Source organism: Megascapheus bottae, chromosome 16 (assembly GCF_031878675.1).
Source record: "Megascapheus bottae isolate mThoBot1 chromosome 16, mThoBot2.hap1, whole genome shotgun sequence".
NCBI lineage: Eukaryota > Metazoa > Chordata > Mammalia > Rodentia > Geomyidae > Megascapheus > Megascapheus bottae.
Window position 1 is genome coordinate 9959516 of NC_143524.1, and position 22343 is coordinate 9981858.

Genomic DNA, 22343 nt, shown 5'->3' on the forward strand with positions numbered 1-22343 from the left:
GGTGACTAACTTTGTGAAAATGGCAATTCTTCTGAAAGCTATCTACAAATTCAATGTAATACCCATCAATATACCAATAACAGTCTTTGATGAAATAAAAGAAGCAATACAAAATTTCTTTTGGAATAATAGAAAACTTTGAATAGCAAAAGTAATCTTTAGCATGAAAAACAATGCTGGAGGATTATCAATACCAAACTTCAAATTTGATTTTAACACCTTATTTATAATAACAGCTTGGTACTGATATGTGAACAGGACTAGGGAATACAAGTGAAGACCCAGAAATGATCCCACATACCTATGGCCACCTAATGTTTGATAAGGGAGCCAAAATCATCAGATGTAAGAAAGACAGCCTCTTCAACAAAGTTGCAGTCAGAATTAGTTATACACACTGAAGTTAGATCCTTATACATCATCCTGAACCAGAATCAACTGCAAATAGATCAAAGGCTTTGAGGTAAGAACAGATAACCTGAAAATACTACAGGAAGGGATAGGAAATACTTAGGGCACCTTGTCACAGGTCAAAATGCCCTAAAGAAATATCCAGAAACATAACAAATAAAATAAAGGATGGATACATGGGATCACACTAAACTGCAGAGCTTGTGCATGGCAAAGGACATAGCTAGCAAGATGAACAGAAGGTCCACAATTTGGGAGCTCTTCACTATACAACACCATGCAACACAAGGGATTAATATCTAAAATATTCTTAGAGCTCAAAAATTTAAATCCTCCAACAGCAAATCCTCAAAGGATCAACCACCCCATTAATAAATTGGGTAAAGAAGTGAAAAGAGAGCTCCCTGGAGAAGAACTAAGAAACTCCAATAGATATATGAAGAAATGTTCAACATGCCATAAAAGAAATGCAAATCAAAACTTCATTGCGATTCCATTCCTCCTAGTTAGAGTAGCCAGTATTTAGAAAAGAAATATCAGATGCTGGCAAGGTTGTGGCGTAAAAGGAACACTACTACTCAGTTGATAGGAATGTAGACTGGTTCAACCACTCTGGAAAGCAGTATGAAGGTTCGTCAAAAGACTAAACACAGAGTTCCCCTATGATCTAGCAATCTTGCTTTTATGCATTTACTCAAAAGATCACAAACAAGGCCATACTAAAGAATCCAGCACAACTATGTTCACTGAAACATTTTTACCATAGCTAAGATATGGAATCAACTGAGATGCCCCTCAGTAGATGGATGGATCAAGAAAATGTGATATATATATATCACATATATATTCTATATACTTATATAATGAAACTCTTTGCTTCCATTAGAAAGAACAATATCATCCCATTCAAAGGAAATTGTAAGACTTGGAAAATAAAACATATTAAGTGAAGTAAGCCAGAACCAAATAAACATAGACTCCATGGTTCCCTTCATTTATAATAATTAGTACATGTCTAGAATAGTCCTAGAAAAGAATCACAATAGCTCAATATCTATGTACAAAATAAGATGATACTATTCAAAATGATATCTAAGATATTGAAACAGTTTTTTTTTAAATTTTAGGTATTGTTTGATGTTATTTCATTTTCCTTTTGTTTTACTTTCCTCCTTAGGGTTATCCCCTGTTGTCACTGTGTTTGATTTTGGTACCCTGGTCTATTATATATGTTTATCTAATTTGGGGAAGGGAAGAGGAATAACAAAATGGTGAGGCAAAAGATAAAGGTCAAACCAATGGAGCAGTGATACTCACAAGTTGCTATGTTAGAACTGAACCTTACAACTTGGGGGCGAGGAATCTGATATCCTCATGCATTTCCTGACAATTGTGTTCCTTGCAGATTCATATAGGAAAAAAGGGGAACAAACCAAAGAATCCGGTCACTAGAATGGTTATTTTGGCTACATGTTTTGAATATACAAATAGAGTATGTTTGAATAGAAAGTAATTTTGATGTGTGCAACAAAAATTCACTATGTGTTCTTGATAATTAGGTATCAAGCCTTAGATGCCAGCACAGACTAAACCAGAGAAACTTGGAAAAGCATTTGACTTTCAGAAAATTAAATATGATATAAATTCTTGATCACTGGCCAAACAGTTGAAAGCCTGGGTTACCTTTAAGATGGGAATAATTTTTTTTTTCTGGTAGGGTGGTTGCAAAGTTGTTAATCAAAGAAAAGCACATTACCTAGAATGTCATACACACCAGAATAACAACTGCTTTTCAGATTCCTTGTACATAAAATATCCAGCCTCGTGCTTCTAATTTAGCATGCTGCATAACAATCCCAAGAAAACTGCTCTCCTAAAAGGATTCTAAAGGGTTATAATTTAAAATGTTGGTAGATAGCATTGAAAAATGCTGAGATGCAGGCTACTATGTAATGATTATTACTAGTAGTTATAATTATTTCTAGGACCCTTACCTGTATTACAACAGAAAAAAGACTCAATGAATTAACATAAAGTTGTGCTCCATGCCAGGCGCCAGTGGCTCATGCCTGAAATCCTAATTGCTCAAGAGCCAAAGTCTGAAGATCGTGGTTTCAGTAGGAAAACCCATGAGAATCTTATCACCAATTAATTACCAAAAAAAGCCAGAAGAGGAACTGTGGCTCAAATGGTAGAATTATATATCCGAGGGAGATAGGTGGGAGGGAGAAGAAAAAAATATCACAAACAATACCCAGGCCCTAAGGTCAAGACTTAATACCACCCTCCTCCTCCAAAACAGATGTGTTAAGTAATGCTACAATTTTTAATAGATGAAGCCTGAACAGATCTGCTAGACCTCAATAATGATTCTCATAACATAGTTCTGTGATCACAGGACACTTAATTAAAGCTCACTGATCTCAGGTTTTGTTGAAGAGCTGATGACAATCATTTCTTCACATGATTATCCCAAAATTACAAAAGACATATGACTGATAAAATGCTTGGTGCATTGTTGTGCAAAGCATTTCAAGTTGTGTACATGTGTAATGTAGTGGTATTGTTATTCCATGTGTAATGTTACACCAGCTTTCACTATGTTTCCACTGACCCAGAAAGTGCTGTCACTGTCCCATCAGCATTCACTCCTCTTCATCACTTTCTAGCCCAGCCTATCAATCCACCCCACTCAATCTCACACCTCCTTTCATGTTCTTGGTATTCTATGACATAGGTCATGAACTTCCATTGGGTTCCAGTTTCCATGAGACACAAACTCTACAATTTTTCTCACTCCAGGAAAGCAATGTCTATAATTTACCCTGGGCCACATAAAGAAAGAAAAGTCATGTTATCGTTGTGGTGCATTTAACTTGTCCTAGACGTTGACAAAAACTGGCTTAATGACCTGAGTTTGGATTAGCTCATTAATAGCAAGAAACCAGAATATTTGGCTGTATATGCTAGCCAGCCAGCACTTTTGCCTTCTTAGTAAAGGATATATTCCTATATTTGAAAGTAAAAATTCTTAGTAGAGGACTTCTGACAATAAATGCTACCTGCTTTTAGACTTTGTTGAAACATATCATACTGAAGGAACTTGAATGTTTTTGACATCTTTTGTCCCTAATAATCCCTGCTACTTTATTGTCTTTCCTTTCATTATTCCTGTGCTAGTAACAAAATCTTTGTTTATTCCTGGTTCCTGGTGGGTTGACTGTAGAATTACTGTTTCCTTGTATTTCTCTACATTACTAATTACTGTTCATTTATCTCTAGGGGACAGAAATTCTACTTCTGCATGTGAAACCTAAAATCTAAAGGAAAACCATAGAGATAGTTCTAAAGAAACCCCCTGATTGTTAGCACTTACCGTGTATAGGGTTATTGGAGGGATTGTGGCAACCAATAAAAATGTTTAGCAACAGAAACTTAATCAATTCACCTAAACATTTTCTGGAAGAGTGTCATCTCACCGGAATTCAAACCTGCTTCTCATTGAATCTTTTAAGGCAGTGTCTGAATTCCCAAGGTTGCTGACTTCTGAAATACCCTCAGGACTTCCCAGATTTGGAGGAGCTAACAGAACAATCAAACAATTTTATGTTAACAAGTTCAGTAATATTAAATAGAATGAATAAAAATCTTAGATAATTATGTATCCTGATTTTTATTTTTTGTGTTTTATGAGTTTGTAGAAAATAAATATATACATATAAATTCCACATTTATGTAATCATATGTACAATATTCAGATATCCACACATGTGATATATAATATATAACTATATTATATACTTAAACATAATATAAAGCATAACATATAATACATGTATTACAAAATATATAATATGTAATGTATTAAATTATATATAATACATGTATTATATAATATATAATGAATACTTTAATTATACATAACTATAGTTATATACAGTAATGTATATCTAGATATACTTATAGTATCATATAGCTATATATACTTATATATTACCTATAGTAACATATATGTAATATACTTTTACATATTTCATATAATTATACGTAGAGTATATACTCTATCATATTTGTCTACATGCCCTGGAAAGTATGTATATTCTTTCAAAGAGATAGATTTTTATATTTTGTCTGTAAATAACTTGTGTCTCTAAATCTTTCTTGCAACCATCTGATATCTTTGTTCTGTCATGCTAACTGTACTAGCTATATCACTTGGTCTATTTAATATCAATCTAATGAGCTTTCTCAGGGATTATGAATATCACAGAAGAGAATGCGGGTAAGTTATTCTTGCCTCTTCATCTGAATTTATGGCACATACCACCCAAAAAATCATTCCTTTTATGTTAAGACAACACAACATTACCATGTCTATACTTCATTTATACTCTTTTATACATGGCTTTAAATCCTATCTATGAATGTTTAAAAAGAACAAGGAATTCTTATGAGAGTATTGATTCAGAGTTCTAGGGTTAAAAAAGTTTGCATACATGCATCTGACATTTTATCATTCTAGAAACATGGATACTTCTGTAAATGTTAGGATTAAAATGATGATGTTGATGTAGATGTGACAGTGGAAGAAGAAGAGAAGAAAAAAATCCTCATTTTAAATTGCAATTTGTACAGCAACACAAATCCCCAGGTTATCTAGTATACTTAAGAATTATATAATATGGCAAAATGGAAGAAAGTAGTGTTAACAGAAGAGTAAAGCACATTGCTTCATTCAGAGTTAAATATTTTCATAGTGATACATGTAACTTGTATATAGTGATAGGAAGAAAAATTTAAATTGAACACATATTGTTTATATACTATTGACCAAAAAAATACTGAAAAACAAATATTATCCAAGAAGTCTCACAAAATGCAAAATTCTCTGATTGCTAGGAAGGAATATTTACATGTGGGTTGGTGTACTTGATACAGGAAAGTAAGGAACACTGACACATACATGGTATGGCTAGCAAAACCTGCTGGCTCTCTTAAACAGTGGTCAGAACTAGTGAGGCACCATAGACCACTCAAGAAATGAGAATTTTTGAATTCAGTTGAGTGAGACCAATTGGCTTTAATTAATACTATATTTTTTTTCACCTAAAAACCCAATTCTGGTACCCAGCGTACTTTTAATACAGGTTTGTTAGGTCTGAGTGCTCTTTAGTGTATATACACCCTGTAAAAGCGAGTCTTGGAATTCTTCCTTCTGCATAGTCATATTTCACTGTTAATCTCATGGAAGCTGGAGTGGTTTCAGTGCAGAGAATCACATTACCTAGAGATTACTCCCTATTTCAGTAATTAGAAGATTTTTTTCTAGGGTAGTGATGGTTCCTTTTAAAGTGTGTGTGTGTGTGTGTGTGTGTGTGTGTGTGTGTGTGTGTGTTGTGTAAATTAAGGTTTTGCCCCTGCAGACAACTATTTTTATTGTTACTCCTAACTTTGTCTATTCAGTGTCCCTATCCCCAAATCTATGGTCTCTCCATCACTTTTTTTTAAAGTTAATCACAGTAACTGTCAGCGTTTCGGATCTAATTGACATTGCTTCTCTTCAGGTCTTAGAAACAGGACTGTAGGAGGTAAGAAGTTCCTTCAAAACGACAGTTTCAAAACTTCATTAACACCTTCACAATAAAAACTCCAGGAGTTGCTGTGGTGCATATCGTTGAGGTTAATCCTGAAGCTACATTGAAGTGTCATCGTTCACTGCTCTCCATTTCCATCACAACCCATCACATCACTGATGGTGACACAATGATCACAGTGGCACTTAGCATCAGGGCTCAGTGGCAGCAGACATGTCTGGATATTCTTTTTCTTTAAATATATTTTAATATGATTTTTCCAAGTCCAGGGAACAAAAGACACTGTACAAAAAATAATGTAATTGTGCCCTGTGTACATCATTTCTATAATAAGAATAAATTAATAAAACGTACATATTTTATTGTGATGGTAAAAGTAATGTACAGAGGGATTACAGTTATGTAAGTCAGGTAATGAATCCATTTTATTTTGGTGGCTATGCTTTAGATACATGAGCCAAGTATTCCCGAGTAACGCAGGGGAAGGTCTATACTGTATTGGCCAGAGTCCTGTCTGGATACAAATACCCACTCCTCCTGGGCCATTTAAGGAGGATGTAATAAAGGGATCGTGTGGATGGTGGAGTGTGGGATTACTGTATGGGACAGAATTGTCTAGAATCCAGTATCCAGAGGTGAGTGTGAATACATCCAGGCTTGAAGGGAGATGGGAAACAAAACAGTAAGGGAAGGAAGGGAAAATAAAATGGAAGGAGAAAGAGAAAAACAGGAAGTTTGAGATAATGACAAGACACAAACAGAAAGGGACAGAGGCAGAGGAAGATGGGAGGGAGACACAGAAATTTCATAAGGAGTGGTGGAGGGGTGTGGCATCCTCCCAGGGCTGAGTGTAGTCTTCCATGCTCCCATTGGAGAAGAGTCTTGGGAGTAAAGTTCTGACTGAAACCATTTTCTCTTTTCAATTCATAGCCAGCCTGGCAAAATTACATTGTCAAATTTTTCCAGACTGATCTTTTGAAGTAGAAGGCAGTGTGAAAATCAAGGTCAATTGATATAGAGGAAATAGAAGATATCTAGTGCCTACAGAAATACTAAACCCTATGAACTGACCATTACTGAAGTTAGAATCTCAGAAACTGAACATATTGTAGAGAAAGAACAGATAAATATTCAAAACAAAACCCAGAAACTACACCCTGCAAGACATAAAAGACTCAATCAAAAGGCCTAATTTAAAGCAAATAGGTTCTGAGGAGGGTATAGAGAAGGAAGCTATAGGAATACAAAATATATTTAACAGGCTACTAGCATGGAACTTCCCCATCCAAAACAATAGGACCAATCATTTACAAGAAGTCTTTAGAACCCAAACAGATCAGACTAGAACAGGATATCACACTACCGTATTGTAAATCATACAGACTTAATAGAAACCAAGGGAAGGATCCTTTAAAATGTCAGGGAGAAGGACTGGGAGTATAGCCTCGTGGTAGAGTGCTTGCTTGGCATGCACAAAGAACCGGGTTTGATTTCTTGTTGTCTCATATGTAGAAAAAAGCCAGAAATGGTGCTGTGGCTCAAGTGGTAGACCTCTAGCCTTGAGAAAGCCCAAGGACATTGCTCAGGCCCGGAATTCAAGGCCCCGGACTGGCAAAAATAAATGTCAGGGAGAAAAGAGCACTCACATACAGAGGAAAACCAGTCAGAAGGATTATAGACAATGTTAACTGGCTGTTCTTAACTCACACTTCATCCAAATTTTCTGAGCAGCTTGTTCTCTGAAAATATAAGATACATCTAAGTTTTCCAGATACTACCAGAGGTGACAACAACCTCTATCATTAGGAGTTAAGAAAATGTCATAAATCTCTAAATAGAGACATTCTGGGTCTACAGAATCTGTACAACCTGTGCTTTTCTATTAGAAAGTATGGAAAATGGGTTACTATTTTGTTTTCTCTGTGTCTGAATCTAATTAATTTCTGGTATATTACTATCCCTTCCTCCAGCCGAATATCATGGTATAACAATACAATTATTTCCTTATTCATACTTTTTTGGTTTATAAACAGAAGACATGGGTAAAGAGTATCAGTATAAAGATGGTCCTGAGAAAAGAAGGGAAGACTGTACCAATCTGTGTGTATGTGTGTGTGTCTGTCTGTCTGTTGGTGTGTGTGTATATATATATATGCATATATGTGTATATATGTGTGTGTACATTTATAAACATACATTAATCGCAAGTGGTAAATCACCTGCCTAGCAAATGCAAACAGTTCAAACCAAAAATAAAACATCAACTTAGACAAGAAAACCCTCAAAAAAAAACCCACCCCAAATTCATTTAGATTTTTATTGTAACCAATAGATAAAACAAAGAAAACTTCTACCAACTGCCAAAGAAGGAAGGTTTCCTGATGAATACTTTTAAAACACAAAGGTTTAGAATGAAGAATGCTCTCACCTTCTGTTGATCGAAGCAAACAAACACTTCTTCATTTGCAGATCCCAGGTCTGCAAGCCATGGAGAGGGGCAACCACACCTTGACCCAGTTCATCCTGCTGGGCTTCTCAACAGACCCTGGCACGCAGCTGGTCCTGTTTGTCCTCTTCCTCGCAGTGTACTCCACAACCTTGCTGGGAAACACCACCCTCATCCTGCTGGTCTGCAACGACTGCCGGCTCCACACGCCCATGTATTTCTTCATTGGAAACCTCTCTTTCCTGGACCTCTGGTATTCTTCTGTCTACACGCCCAAGATTCTCCTGACGTGCATCTCTGAAGACAAGAGCATCTCCTTTGCTGGCTGTCTATCTCAGCTCTTCTGCTGGCCTGGCTTACAGTGAGTGCTACCTACTGGTTGCTATGGCTTATGACCGCTATGTGGCCATTTCCAAGCCCTTGCTATATGCCCAGGTCATGTCAAGGAGATTGTGCATGTGTTTGGTTCTGTACTCCTACACAGGGGGTTTTGTCAATGGGATCATCTTAACCAGCAACACGTTCACCTTGGATTTTTGTGCCGGCAATGTGATTGATGACTTCTTCTGTGACGTCCCACCGCTGGTCAAGTTGGCATGCAATGTGAACGACAGCTACCAGTCTGTTCTCTACTTTCTCCTGGCCTCCAATGTCATCACCCCTGCATTGCTCATCCTGGCCTCCTACCTCTTCATCATCGCTGCCATCTTGAGGATCCGGTCCACCCAGGGCCGCCTCAAGGCTTTCTCCACGTGCTCCTCCCACCTCATCTCTGTCACCTTGTACTATGGCTCCATCCTGTACATCTACTCTCGTCCAAGTTCCAGCTACTCCCTGGAGAGGGACAAAATGGTTTCTACCTTTTACACTGTGGTATTCCCCATGTTGAATCCCATGATTTACAGTCTGAGGAATAAAGACGTGAAAGAAGCCCTGAGGAAACTCTGCAAGTTCTCACAGCCAGTTTAGATCTTTTCACTCACATTTCTGAAAATCAGTGCTATGTAAAATGCTACTGAGTTGAAGGTGGAGGTTTGAATTTCAAAAACTACAACTCCATCAAGGAAAACTTGGCTTAAAAATTTATGTTAATTTCTTTCTTCTGATTCAGAGATTAGACTGTAATTTTTTCTAATAACTGTAAGATCAATACCATTTTTGAAAGCACTACTAGGATTCAATGCAAAATATAAAACTATGGTATATTTCTGGCATCTCAAAGGATTCAATGTTCTGATATTCTCTCTCACAGTGGTAAAGGGGTTATATTACTCTGATGGAGAGGTGAGTCTGTGTGATTGTTGGCATTGGGGAAGTATATCCTAAATTTCTGTTGCCTCACAGGGTCTCCTCAGTAGCAGAGGAATGTAGAATGTCAAAATTGTCTCTGTGAGAAGAGAGAGGGAAGGGAAGAAGAGGAAAACCACAGCAGGAAAGAAGATATGAGAGAACCCATGTTAACACAAAGTGCTCAGTGACCAGAATTACTTGTACACTATTTATTTCTAATTAGAATGACATCTGAGTGAGCTCTTTGCATTAATCAAAATAACCATTTGGCAATAAAATTCTACCCTGTGAGATCAACTCATCATTTGTAAATTTGAGTAATATTCCTTCACTTAGACTCTTATAAATGGTATTGGATCAGATAACAACCAAACTTGCCTTGTACAGACAATGATTTCCAAGTTGTTTTAGCTTTTGTTTTTCCTTTTTTTCATGTATTGTTTATTGTAATTAATAGAAGGGTTACATGATATTTGCCAGATAGATGGTGCATTAATTCCCATACATTGATACCCTTTCACATGTCTTGGTCCCCATTGCCCTCCCCCCAACCCCCATCCCTCATCTTCTTTTCCCCCTATCCAATTTCAAATAGCCAAATACAAATATATCAAATATATCAGGTAACCAAGTAAGATACTGTAACAATATGAGATAACCAAGAGACAGCAAAAGAGATGAGAGATAACATAGTACCTTAAGAACAACAATCATTCATTATATGGCTTATGTTTCTATATCCTAGAGATCCTTTCATTTAGTGTCCTTTTGTATCAAGGTTTTGCTCTAGTGCAAATCTCTGCTAGGAGAGCACAAGGTTTTTACTGACTATGAAAAATGAGGGAAACCATTGAGCCTATGTTCCTTTGAGTCTGGCTTACTTCACTTAATATGAACTTTTCTAAGTCTTTCCATTTCCTAATAAATGGGGCAATGACATTCTTTCTGACAGCAGCATAGAATTTCATTGTGTACTAATTCCACATCTTGTTGATCCACTCATCAACTGAGGGTCATCTAGGTTGGTTCCATATCTTTGCTATGGTAAATACTGCTGCAATGAACATTGTTGTGCTGGTGGATTTAGTATGTCCATGTTTCTGGATGATTGGGTAAATGCCAACTAGTGGAATTCCTGGGTCATAGGGGAGCTCTATGTTTAGTCTTTTGAGGAACTGCCATACTGCTTTCCATAATGGTTGACCGAGTTTGCACTCCCACCAACAATGTAGTAGTGATCCCTCCCGGCCCCATCACCTCCAGCTTCTGTTGTTACTAGTCTTCTTGATCATCGCCATTCTAACTGGAGTGAGGTGGAATCTTAGAGTTGTTTTGATTTGCATTTCTTTTATGACCAGAGATGTTGAGCATTTCTTCATGTGTCTATAGGCCATTTTTGTTTCTTCTTCAGAGAAGACTCTCTTTAAGCCTTTGGCCCATCTTTTAATGGGATGGTTGTTACTTTGTAGATTGGTTTTGGAGTGATTCAATTTTTTGAGCTGTTGATATATCTTAAATTTGAAGCCTTTGTCTGTTGTGTGGTTGGTGAAGATCTTTTCCCACTCTGTAGGCTTCCTAATTAGTTTACTCGCTATCCCCTTTGCCATACAAAAGCTCTGCAGTTTAATGCAGTCCCACTTATCCAGCCTTTCTATGATTTTTTGTGTTTCTTGGTCCTTATTAAGAAACTTTCCACCTGTGCCAAGGAGGTCTAGTGTATCTCCTATTCCTTCTTGGAAAGTTTTTAGAGTGTCAGCTTTTACCTCCAGGTCTTTGATCCATTTGGAATTAATTCTAGTACAGGGTGACAAAGAAGGATCCAACTTTAGTTTTCTGCAGATTCTTAACCAGAACTGGTTAAGCTTTTGTTTTTCTGTAGTTAAATTCTTCTGTTAAAATCATATAAGCTTTGGGCTCAGGAATGAGTTATCTCACTTGGAGATGTACTGCAAGTTTCCCCAAAATCATTGTCAGAATCCTCCCAAAGCAATAGTCCAAACCATGTCACTGTGAGGGCCAACCGGGATTCCAAGCAAGAATAGCTAGGTAACAGGTTATTCATTGAATAGTTTACCCAGTGAACTGACACCCAGATGGCTTGCAGTCAAGGAGTATCAAGATAAGAGATCATCTACCAAGTTGAGATGCTCTAACCTAACTGGAAAATGGGTTGCTGAGTTCATAGGGACGCTGAAGGCTTGTGAATCCCAGGCCAAGCCAAGGTTCATTGTGCTTAGAAACACATCTTGTCATTCATTGTTCCAAGACACCATCTACAAAATTTTCATTATGCTTGTTGAATGTTCTGGATTGGGATCTAGATCAAAATAAAAGTTCACAACTTGCTTGGGCATAAGGCTCTTGTTATTTTGTCTTTCTTTATCAGGACAAATTGAAAAACACAGGGCCATATGAGTAGACTTGGTGATTCTATATTTCTATGTTTCATATTGTTAGATATTATCTACCCTTCTCCAGGTGACAATGATTTGGGCCTGCAGGGAGAGTGCTCTCTGGAACACATACCCGCCCTTGGAGATAGCATAGTCTTTAGGGTGACACATAACCCTATAAACACATATTTCTTTATGAATTTATAAGAAATTATGTTGTTGCTGTTCTGTTTTGTATTCTAAACACCTACTGAACACATGGCTTAATATTATTTTGAAATAACAGCCACAGGTTTACAAAGATCATTTTATCTACTCAATTAGGAATTTGAAATAAATTTAGTAGAGGAACCATCTCACTGAAGAGAAATGTTGATAAGACCTTGAAAACAAAGTCCAAGATTTCCAAAACTCTTGAAACATGCTCCAAATCTACTCCTCATCCAGCAAGAATTACTCATCCAACTTCCTCAGATCAAGCTCTATCCTTAAAAGTATGTGATTGCTTTTCCCCCCCTGACTTCTGTCTAAAAACCAACATGATGAATTTTATGGGGGGGGGAATATGGTTCTTTAAGGAGGCAACATAAGATATTGAATCCCCTATGCAAAAGCCTTAAAATGGATCAGATCACAACAAAATAGGAATAATGAAAAGCCCTTTGATCTATATCTCATATGCACAGAACCACCCATTGAAATCAAATGAAATACATTTCTCCTAAGTGCTAATAATGCTTGTTCTTTTAGATAAGTTCAGCCAGACCCAAAGGAACACAGGCTCCCTAGCATCCCTCCTTTGTAATAATTAGAACACATCTAGGACTCTCGTAGCAGAGGATTACAATAGCTCAAAACCTAGGTACATGATGTCATATAGGATGAGACTAAATGAAAGGAACTCTAGGATATGCAAACAAGAGCTTTGTCTTGTGTGATTGTTGTTCTCAATATACTATGTTATTTCTCTTCTCTTTTTTTGCCCTTGTGGTTAATCTCATATTGTTACTGTATCTGTCTTTGTTACCTGGTATACTGTAAATATGTTTATTTGTTTATTTGAAATAGGAAAGGGAAGGTGTGAAATAAGATGATTGGGAGGAAGTGGAGGGAGGGAAATGGGGACAAAAACATGAGAAGGGGTATCGATGTGTGAGAAGTAATGCACCTACTATCGGACTGCTGTAACTGTTACCCCCCCATACATTTTCTTGACAATAGGAAAAAAGAATATTATGAACGCTTTGGTGGGCAATGGTGGAAAAAATTAAATATGTTAGACAATAAATGCAAATTAGGTAAATATAATTTATACCAAAGCTAATATACATTGTAAAGTGACTGCAATTGTTTTTCCTAAGTTAAATTTTAGTGTATTTTGTAAATGAAAAATCCCATTTCAATATAGGTGTTGCCATTAAATAATAAAAAAATTTTCAATATGCCTGTATGTAAACTATTATTTCAACTCTTAATTTATAATTATATTAAAATATTGACTACAATAGAAATAAATTTCCCATGAGACAAATATTAAACATAAATTTTCATAGTTACATCTTTTGGTACTAAGAAAAAATATTTTATATTCTTGGCAATTATGTTTTTTTGTTGTTTAACCTAATGTAGTTTCCTCTAGTATACTTTATAGAAATGACTGGAAGACCACATAAAGTACTAATTAAGCCATCACTGGTCTAGAGTATAGTGGAAAGGTTTGTTTGCTATACATTATTCTACTTGATGATCTGAATTTGTCAATGTGAGGTTTATGCTGTATAAACTCAGGTAGATTATCAAGTTCTCTATGTGACAGATAAGACATTCTCATTTTCATTTTAATTGTTTGTCAGTTGTGAGACTTGAACTCAGGGCCTGTCTCTGAGGTCTTTTGTTCAAGGTTGCCATTCTACTACTTTTAGCCACATATGTATTTCCAGTTTTCTAGTGATATATTAACCAGAAGAGTCTTGTGGACTTTCCTGCCTAGGCTGGTTTTGAACCAGAATCTTCACATCGCAATCTCCTGAGTAACTAGGATTAGAAGCATGAGCCACTAGCAGCCCAGCAGAGAGCATTCTTTTGAGATAGATATATTCTCTTAAAGTAAATCTTTTGCTGTGACTTTTGTTTCCTTTGAATAAAATAAAAAATAAAACAATTTTCCCACTCTGATATTAAGGCACAACATAGAATATTTACACAAATATATGTTTAATTAGAAATCTGAGAAGCAAGTATAAGGGGAGAAATTCTCAATAAACTTACAATTGCTTAGCTTCCTTACCTAATAATGTTCAACAAAACTCAAAATTAAACCATTGAAAATAAAGTCATCCATATTTCGTTCCCAACAAGAAATATGCACTCTGTGAAAAGTAAAGTACTCAGAGAGCCATCGTAATACATATAGATCTTTAACAAAACAGTATTATAGTCTTTACAAAGCTTCTATCAGAAGAGAATAATAGTCATAATCATCACCATCATAACAACAGACTGGGTGCACATTTCATAGTTAGAAGTAAAAATTTCCACGACTTCTTATCAACAAGTCCATACATATGAAACAGTCAGTTTTTGCACAAACAAATATCAACCTTTATGGTTGTGATCGTATGGTGTATATTGCTTTCTTGAAGGCCTCTTTGACGTCCTTATTTCTCATACTGTAGATGACTGGATTAAGCAATGGGTTGATGAGAGTGTAGAACAGAGAACCCACCTTATTACTTTCCGGGTGGGTGGCAGAACTAGGATTTGAATACATGAAGAGCAAGGATCCAAAGAAGAATGTGACAGAGACTAAGTGGGAAGCAAAAGTAGAGAAAGCCTTGCGCCTTCCTGCTGCTGAGCGGATTCTCAGAATAGCCACCAGGATGTTCAGATAAGAAATGATGATGGGAAGAAGACAGGAGATGACAGTGATGGCATCCAGAATGGAAATTATTTTCACATAGGCCCGAGTGTCTGTGCAGACCTTCTTTATCAATGGCAGTACATCACAGAAAAAATGATCAATAGTATTATCTCCGCAGAAACTCATCCTGAACGTGTTAGCAGTGTGGGCTATGCCATTCAAAACCCCCCCTATGTAAGAACCAATAACAAGCCCGGAACAGAGAGAAGTGGACATTTTAGCTGAATAGAGCAATGGCCTACAAATGGCCACATAGCGGTCATAGGACATGGATGCTAACAGATAGCATTCGGTGTAGACAGCCATACACGAAAAGAAAAACTGAGCTGCACACCCAGGAATGGAAAGACGCTTGTCCCTTGAGAGACATGTGAACAATATTCTAAGGCTGTATACAGATGTGTACCAGAAATCCAAAAAGGACAAATTTCCAATGAAAAAGTACATAGGTGTGTGCAATCGGGTGTCAATCAAGATTAAGACAACAAGAGTCATGTTCCCACACATGGTTGCCAAGTAGAGCATTAGAAACAGTCCAAAGAGAACCAGCTGCATATGGGGGTTGGCGGAGAAGCCCAGCAGGATGAATTCTGTCAGGACCGTGCGATTTTCCATCTCCATGTCCACCATGGATACAGCTTTATTAACACAAGGATGAGGAAGAATAACCTAGTGATATTTTCATTGAAGAAAAATGAGTGAAGTTGGAAGCAGGGATCAAAGAGTAGAGCACCTGAGTAGCAAATGTGAGATCCTGAGTTTCATTTCACAGTACTGTCAACAAAAGAAAAGAATGATGGTATGAATAGGGTAAAAAATTAATCACATCCAAAGAAGCAGGCTCCATGAGTTCCATCATTTGTAACAATTAGTATGTATTTAGGATTCTCCTAGCAGAGGATCACAGTAGCTCAAAAACTATGTCCATATGGCCATATAGGATGAGGCTAAGAGAAATGTTTCCAGGATATGGGAACAAGAGGTGTACCTTTGTGATTGTTGTTCTTAGTGTGCTATGTGAAGTTATTTCTTTTATCTTTTGTTTCCTCTTCTGGCTTACCTCATGTGGTTACTGTACCTGATTTTGGTACTTGGTATATTGCATATATTTTTATTTGTTTATTTGAAATAGGAAAGGGAAAATCAAGATGACTGTGGGGGAAGGGTCAGGGAAAGTGGGAGCAAAACATGGGAAGGGAAATCAATGTTCAAGAAATAATGTACCCACTACCTGATGGACGTAACTGTAACCCCAACATAAAAAAAGAAACCTCTTCTACCAGGAAAAAAGAAAGAACTGTATTTCATGAAATTATTGCTGTTATATTAGGGCCATTGTGTTAATTTTAGGAGGATACGCATTAAATCATCCAGCCCATAAGTAGTATAAGATAGATTTTTGAATGGAAAAAATATCCCAGCCCAAAATCTGGTGTATGGCCTTCTAAAAAAATTAATATACTTCAATAAGTTAATGAGAACTTCCTATGTGTCTGTCACTGAGTTTGGTACAAATAACAGTATAGTGAACTCCTTCAATTCTGGCATATTTACAAATCAAAACATATTTGTCTTACTCACCATGCACTAGGCGAGAATCGTTTTGTTGCATTGGCAAACCTGAAACATGGACCGTAAGGCAATCACCCATCATAGACTAAGAAACATAAACTGATGAACCCTGACTTGTCCTCAAAGGAAGTATAGTCTTCTAATGTAAAGTCAGTGATCAATCTTAAAAGTGAATATTTTTCCTCCCATTTAGTCAGAGCTAGCACAAGTGATAGGTAAGAAATAGTATGAGTTTCTCTATCACTTAAGAAATATTTCCAAATGTATTTTCTTCAGTGTCCCTTTTCCCCCATTCTCCTGTAAATGAGTAAGCTAATGTTGTAAGTTATATGAAGATTACCAAGCATGGACGAAGCTGTTTGTGTGTGCATGCATGCCTATGAGTGCACACATGTATGTGAGTATGGGTGTAGGACTGTGTTGCTGAAGAGGAACCAAAAATCTCTGAACTTATCAGCCACACACAATACACAAGAGTTAACCTACAGCCTCTACACCCTTTTGGTTTTTCTTACTTTCAGTTTCTGAGAAAAAGATAAGGCTAAATTTGGTAGGGATGATATGTATCTGTGTGGTTTCACCTCCTGAAGAGTTGAGATTGTAGACCTTCCCCACTGCACCTGGCTGAGAGAAGCAGTTCCTGATACTCTGGTGCTGAACATGCAGAAGGACTCATTTTCAATTTTAAGGTACTGATGGGATAAAACACATCCTGACTCTTTAAAATAAGTAAAAAATACTACCTCTTTTAATTACAATTTCTAATGCATGTACTGTCAGATATCACCCTGTGAACAACATTGAATATCTATTTGTCTTTCTCCCTTGGCTAGTAAAGAAGAGGGAACACTGTAAAAACTAAGAAAATGTGACTGATGATTTCTATGTTGTCATCATTTCACTTTGAGTTAAGCCAGAGTAAATATAACAAAAGCAGACTCACCGCCTCTACCCCTGAGGTATCATAGCTTTGTTTGATAGTAAGTGAGAATTAGTCATCATCATTCAATAGAGCTGATAATGTTTAGAGAGGCATAATAAGAAAAACAACTTGAGTACTGAGAGACACTTCTCTCCTCCATTAATTTACAATACACCTCTTGTAATACAGAAAGTATGGGCTCCTAAATCCATGTATTTTGTCTTCCATTTGCAATTCTAGATCTGACTTGTATTATCTTAATAAGACTGTCTTCCATTATTTTTTGTCCATTCAGAACCATCAGCTTAAATCTGATAATTGGCAAAACCAAGTGTTCCAAATAATAATAGTGCAGATGTCAGGAACTACAAAAGTAGGAAAAAAAGTTGTTCCTTCGAGCCTTCAAATACTTATTTTATTCTTAGTCTAATCAAGCTTGTATAATATTACCTAGGCAGTTACTATTATTAAGTAATGAACACTGAAAAGTTTAGGTTTTTCTCAATAGTTACTGTAAAATTTACTACACTATATTCCATTTATACAAGGAAAATCTTCTAAGCTGGCATTCAACATTTCTTCTAATGTAAGGTAGAGAATAAATGAAAAGATAAAGATAAAATAAACTTACATTTGTAAATGGGATCACACAAGAGGCAAGGGGTGGGTAAAGTGTCCAGGGCAATGTTCAAGGACTTCCAAAAAGGAAAACTACTGAAATGATACAATGATACATGAAGTGTATGGTATTTAAAATAATGAATCTTCTTTCTTAAGGAAAGAAGAAATATGAAAACCACTGCATCATAAGAAAACTGCACATACAGAGGTTTTACCTGAAGAAAACACAGGTAATATCAGAAACCCAGGAAATAAATAAACAGGAGAGCACTATGGTGTCTCAGAGGAGACAAAAGATCCCAAAGTTTCACAATCATTCGGGTTGTAATTAAACACACAGCCATTATATGGATTGTACTTCAGAGAATAAGAGAAGAGTTATTGAGACTGAAATGGAAGCTGTAAAATCCTTATTTTTCTGTCATCAACTGAGACCAAGTCTCTTGAGAAAAAATTAAGAGAAGCATATGAGACTTTAGATAGGCTTACAAGAATTGCCCAAAATAATCTGGAAGACAGCACTCAAGGTCATTAGTTTCAACTGGTCTTCTTCAAAAAGTTGATATTTTTTTCACTGCAACTTATTCTCTCAGGGCTGGAGGAGCCTAAAATGAAAACAGAGTACCTTTTAAAAGACTTCTCTAATTTACTTATTTTTTTTTTTACAGAAATCCCTTAGCTAAATAGACCCAATGAAGGATTCAGAGAGCATCATGAAAGCCACAGTTGTGGTTTTAGTCTTCTGACTTGTGTGTATGCTAACCATATCTCAATAGGACATGTTACTGCAGCTCTTAAGTTTAAAAGTAAAACAGAAAAAGTTTATCGATGCAAACGTCATGTGCATATTTGAGGACCAGAAAATTCAGCCACAGTTGTTGGTGGATTTCCAGATTTAGAGAAGAGATTTTGTTCTCCACCTTGCAGACTGGAATGGATGTTCCTGTTCCTCTTCAAACAGGCTACATCATTAGCAGCCCCCTGAGGACTGCAAGCCCTGGGTCTCAGGAGTCTCCTAAAGCTTCTGTACTCACTCTTGGACTTGTGCCAATACCATGCAAAACCAAAAGGGGGGGCCCACTACAGAATGACTTTATCTGGCTGTGTCCCTCTGTGGCTTAAGCTGACTAGAGACAGGAGAGTGGAAGCCATTCTCTATGTTCCCACTTCCATCTGAGCTGAGAGAACTCTCTCCCATGAATGCAGATGGGTCTGACTTAGGTGGAATTTCATAACTAACGTGGTGTGTTCATGCCACGACTTTATTACCCAGTGGATTGTGGCTTTGAAGAACATATTCAACACTTCCTGAACTATCTTCATGTCTGCAAGCACAGAGAAATATCACTTGTTTAGAGGTTGAGAACAAAATATACCTAGCTCATGGAATTCTTTTTTTATAGTAGAAGGGAAGAATATGTCTATCTATTTGGAATAAACTGAACTACGAGGGATAATTATGGCCCAACTTCCATCAAGAATCCATTTAGGTCAAATAGTAACATCATACCAACATTTTCATGAGCAGAATATTTTAAGTATTTCAGTATGTATTAATTCTGTGACACAACGATATTCATTACATTCAAGAGGTGTTTGTGCACTTCTGTGTGTGTGTGTGTGTGTGTGTGTGTGTGTGTGCATGTGTGTTCACTTGTCCATGAATGGCACAAGAATGACATAGCTAGGACCAGGTAATAGTTTCTCCCTTAATACTTTCATACTGAGGTGTCACAGCTATGTCTGCTTTGTTGTGCTTGAAGCTCTGTTGTTATTTCTTACCTTTGGTCAGAAAGCCCAGCTCCTTAATATGACGTCTTTCTCCTGTTCTCTGGCTTTGATGCACACCTTTGTTAAATTCTCTATACACATTTCTTCAACAGCCCTTTGAGATTCACCTCACATAGCAAGGAAGGAATGTGTACCTCATTCCCCAAAGATTTAATTAGAGAGCATCTGGAATTTGAGGATGATACGTTAAACAGGATATGATGGAATTATTGCCACTTGTTTAAAGTTGGCATGGTCAATTGAAACTACAGTATAATTCATTAAGTGTGCCTAATAATAGAATTGCTCCAAATTACTCTAAAGAGACTTTTTTCCATACATTTTTATTGTAATTAATAGAAGGGTTACATTATATTTGCCAGATAGAAGGTGCATTAATTCACATAAATTCATACCCTTTGTCATGTTTTGGTCCCCATTGCCCTCCCCCGCAATCCTCATCTTTTCCCCCCTTCCCTATCCAATTTCAAATAACCAAATACAAATATATCTAATATATCAGATAACAAAGTGAGATAATGTAACAATATGAGATAACCAAGGGACAGCGAATAGATGAGAGATAACATAGTATATTATGGACAACAATCACTCATTATATGGCTTTTGTTTCTATATCCTAGCGGTCCGTTCATTTAGCATCATACTATATGGCCTTATGTATCTAGGTTTTGCTCTATTGCAAATCTCTGCTAGGAGAGCCCAAGGTTTCTACTGATTATGACAAATGAGGGTAACCATTGAGCCTGTGTTCCTTTGAGTCTGGCTTACTTCACTTAATATGATTTTTCTAAAGAGACTTTTTTACAATGTGTCTTGTAGCCTACTTCTTTTTTCTTTCTGCCATTTTATGAACATTCCTCTACTACAGACTTAAAGAACACCATGCAAACTCAGTAAAACAGTGAGTGCTCACAAGTAAGACCAATAAACCCTGAGGAAACTAATGTAAAGACATCAAAGACAAAATTCATAAAACAGAGACCAGTGGAGAACGTGAAAGCAAGGACCACTGGTATTCAAATAATATCTGAAAACTTGGTTTGAAAATTGAAAACATATACTCCAAAAAAGGTTTTTGAAATTTGGAATGAATGGATAAATATCTGTATGCATATAGCCAGTCACAACTGATCCAAGTATATATGAACAACTTACACATGTCTGAAATACGCAATCGGCATAATGCAGTAGAGATGACCCTCCCTGAAAGCCAAGAATTCCCTGCTGCATTCAAGCAAGTGTGTAAAGAAGAATGCTCCTCAACTACCCCATCCAGAGAAAGAGAAAGGATGCTGCAACACCACCTTGACATCAAGTCAAATAAGCACACACATAAAAAAATGAGATTAAATACTAGTATCCTGGATGAGCATCGATAAAACAGTCAACAATTACGTGCAAAATGAATTCAACGCATATTTATATATTGAATGTGTACATGCATGCATACAAGCATACAACCATGTACTGTGATATAGAACGAGGGTCACTTTTTGAACACCACTGCTTCTGTCCATGTATTATGGAGAGCTCATCTTCCAAGATATCCAGAAACTGAGAAAGTTAAACTGACTGCACAAAGCATCACAGAACACCAACGCTTCCTAGATATCTATGCTTTACCTTGTACAAAAGTTATCTCCAAATAGGGCAAAAACCTTAACAAAATCTGAAACTTTGAAATGACGACTGGAAAACACTGGATAGTTCGGGCATGGGTGATTATTTTCTGAATGGACTCAGAAAGTGTAAGAATTAATAACTGGGACTTCATCAAGTTAAAAAAAGTTTCTGCAAAAACCATATAATGATTGTTGTCCTTAATGTACTATGTTGTCTCTCATCTCCTTTGCTGTCCCTTGGTTATCTTACATTGGTATAGTATCTCACTTTGTTATCTGATATATTGAATTTATTTGTATTTGGATATTTGAAATTTGATAGGGAAGGGGGGAAACCAAGACGGGTGGAGGGTGTGGGGGGGAGGGAAATGGGTACCAAGACATGTGAAAGGGTATCAATGTATGTGAATTAATGCACCTTCTATCTGGCAAATATTATGTAACCCTTTTACTAATTACAATAAAAAAACCATATAATGATTGCTGTCCTTAATGTACTATATTATCTCTCATCTCTTTTGCTGTCCCTTGGTTGTCTCATATTGTTACAATATTTCACCTTGCAATCTGATGTATTTTATATATGGTTAATTGGTTATTTGAAATTGGATAGTGAAGGGGGAAAATCAAGATGAGAGGGGGCCAGAAGGGAGGAAGGGAAATGGGGACCATGACATGAGAAAGGGTATCAATGTTTGTCTAGTAATGCATCTTATATCTGGTGACCCTTCTATTAATTACAATAAAAATATATGGAT

General features: G+C 36.7%; 1 protein-coding gene and 1 pseudogene across 1 annotated transcript; one reads left to right on the forward strand and one right to left on the reverse strand.

Annotated features, from left to right (window-relative positions):
• The first annotated feature begins 8492 nt into the window (after positions 1-8492).
• Positions 8493-9368, forward strand: LOC150052651 (olfactory receptor 9G19-like; annotated as a pseudogene).
• Positions 9369-14736: 5368 nt separating this feature from the next.
• On the reverse strand, positions 14737-15675 carry LOC150052652 (olfactory receptor 9G4-like). The gene has a single exon (XM_090349183.1). It carries the CDS (start codon positions 15673-15675, stop codon positions 14737-14739), a length of 939 nt encoding a protein of 312 aa, XP_090205309.1.
• Between the last annotated feature and the right edge of the window lie 6668 nt (positions 15676-22343).